Source organism: Entamoeba invadens (genome assembly GCF_000330505.1).
Source record: "Entamoeba invadens IP1 unplaced genomic scaffold scaff_1105074725063, whole genome shotgun sequence".
NCBI lineage: Eukaryota > Evosea > Mastigamoebida > Endamoebidae > Entamoeba > Entamoeba invadens.
In genome coordinates this window covers 5,659-8,404 of record NW_004440298.1, presented here as the reverse complement: position 1 = coordinate 8,404, position 2,746 = coordinate 5,659, and the positions used below count along the sequence as shown (strand labels likewise).

Genomic DNA, 2,746 nt, shown 5'->3' with positions numbered 1-2,746 from the left:
ATTATCTTTTATGGTAAAACAACGCTGTAAAACATCAATTTAAGTCGAGAAAATGGCCGTTTTGGATACATTATACAATGCTTGACAAAAGAATAATAAATTGTATAGTAATTTTAATTATAAATAAACTATAAAAATCAACCTATGAATAATATAATTGATAGTAAATTATTAAATATTTTATGATTGATTATAACAATAATTATTAATATTAAACCAAATGAACACCAATATGAATATAATTAAATTGAGCCAAGCATAAACAGCCTTCTCATGCTTAATCCTTGTTTATCTGCGAGCTTCTTTATTTTAAGTCTGTCGTTGATGCCTGAGTACATTGATGTTCCATTTGAAAAGACGATGTTTTCATACAAGTCCTTTATGATGTCGACATCGCACTTCACGATTGAGTTGTGAGTAGTATTGTGGATACCTACTGCTTCCACACCAAGGAATGGTATGGAAGAGTGCTTCTGGGATCTAAATCTCTCATTGTCAGTGATGATGACTTGACTGTTTGAAAATTTGTTTTATTTTTCAAGTTCTGATGATGAGGCAGATTTTTGCATTTTTTCGTCAAATTAAATGCAAGGCGGCAAAGTTATTTGTAGTAATAAGTAATTATTTATTTTTTGAATTTTTATTTTAAATATAACTAGAAATTTGTGTGTTATTTCACACGATTATTTATTGCTGATTTACGATATTTATTAGATATTAAAACGTTTTTTCGGGATATAAGGATTAAAAATGATAATTTTTGATTATAAATTGGTTTTGAACATTGTTGTTTAAAATAGTGCAACTTGAAACTATAAATCTATTTATAACAAATCTTGAAATAACCAACTCAATTATCGTGTCTATTCAAATTTATATCAAGTATTGTCTTTGTTTTATCACAAACTTTTTTGTTTTGTAGCAAGTGATGTTGTTTTATGTAAGATTCAATTAGTATTTTTAATTAATTTAAACCATTTTATTGTTTAGCAATTTATAAATAAAACGCAAAAATGTTTTTTGAATTTAATTTGTTTAAATAGTTTTTATTAATTAAAAATAACTATAATTGTCTTGCGTTATTAAAACAATTGAACAAAACGGGGAAACCTTACTGTATTTATTTTTAAAAATTTTAACAAAAAAATCTATTTAAAAACACAAAACACAATTCGTTACAAAATCAATCGAATAAACAATACATTATAAATTATTTAATATTTTTAACTATAACTGTTAATAAAATTATAAGTGACAATTGTTTGCCTATTTCTTATTGATCCATTGTCGTGGAATAACAGATAGTCGTTAATTTAAAATATTCTTTAAAATTATCCTTTTAAAACAAAAATTATTTTAATATTTTTGTTATTTGGTGTGTTTGAATAACATTATTATAACATTATTGTTATTTAAATCAAATCAATTATTATTTTATTATTATTATATTATCATTCTAGACTCTATATTATTATTGGTAAAATAATATTAGAAATATAGTTTGTTATCAATTCTAACATTCAAATAATTTAAATTGTCTTATATATAACAACCACATCAAGTACATAAACACTGTGTATCTTCTATAATGATAACATTATAAATAAGGGTCATTATACCATTTTTGTTATAATTATAATTTAATTTCAATACTATTTAAATTAATAACAATGTGGTATCATCACATTAATAGCAAATCACTATGATTATACCATCTTGTAGTACAAATATATTTGTTGGTGTGTTATTGTGTCAAAATTGTGTCTGTTGATTGTTACTATTATATATAACAATTATAATTATAAAACTATTATAAATAACATGATAAATTATTAATAATATATTAATTTATTTTATTATAAATTATAGTTTAAAGTGTCAACTTAGGTATATATCATGTTGCCTTTACACTTGTGTTTTTCTTTGTTTTTCATTATCTCTATACATTTACTATAAGTTTTTTGTTTGTTGCCCAAAAATGCACAATTTGAAAATGGATAAACAATGGCTGCAAAATAAACAATTATTTACCAAATACAAATCTTTATATTCTAAATAGAATGCATAAAACATGTTTTGCCTTTTGTTTTAGTTTGAAAATGATAAAAAATTCAAATTACAAACAATGAATTCATATCTTGCTTCCTCGACAGTGGCACGACGTGAATTTCAACGGGTGACCACAAAACCTCGTGGTGATAAAAGTTTATTTTAATGCGATTATTTTTACTGTTAAAGTTGATTTTATAAATTTTTCTCGATTTTGCGATTTTTGATACTTTTGAAAATGTATTTTAGTTATTTTTTTATTTTACACTTATTTTCTTTAAGATTTTTTTTTCAAAGTCAAAACAAACAAAAGTGTCTTTTCGTCTTATCTTTTTATCTTTAAAAAACAGTAAAACCCAATTTTTAATTTATTGTATTTTTCAAAGTTTACAAAAAAAATCTATTTCCCTTGTTATTTTTGAAATCAATTGCATAATAAAATTTCAATACATTTCAAAGTCTGTTATTTATTATTTTTTCTTTGTTATTTTATGGTGCAATTGATTTTGAATATTCCGGACCAGTATGTTTTACGATGCAATTTAGTCTTTGTTATATTTTATGAATAATTTTATTATTGTAATAGGTTGTAGACATCTCAATATAATTTTTAATCTGACTTTTTCATTGGACTGTGACTTGTTTCTGAAAGGATCAAGCAAAACAGTGAACCTTTGTTAATCCCGACTTAACAATA

The 2,746-nt window shown here is 23.2% G+C and overlaps 1 protein-coding gene across 1 annotated transcript; it reads right to left on the bottom strand.

Moving 5' to 3' along the window:
* Positions 1-242: 242 nt before the first annotated feature.
* Positions 243-1,567, bottom strand: EIN_323540 (actin, putative; the record flags this gene model as incomplete). The annotated part of the gene is made up of 3 exons (XM_004256034.1): positions 243-513; positions 1,065-1,110; positions 1,519-1,567. The coding sequence occupies 3 exons, from the start codon at positions 1,565-1,567 to the stop codon at positions 243-245; spliced, it is 366 nt and encodes a 121-aa protein (XP_004256082.1).
* Positions 1,568-2,746: the final 1,179 nt, after the last annotated feature.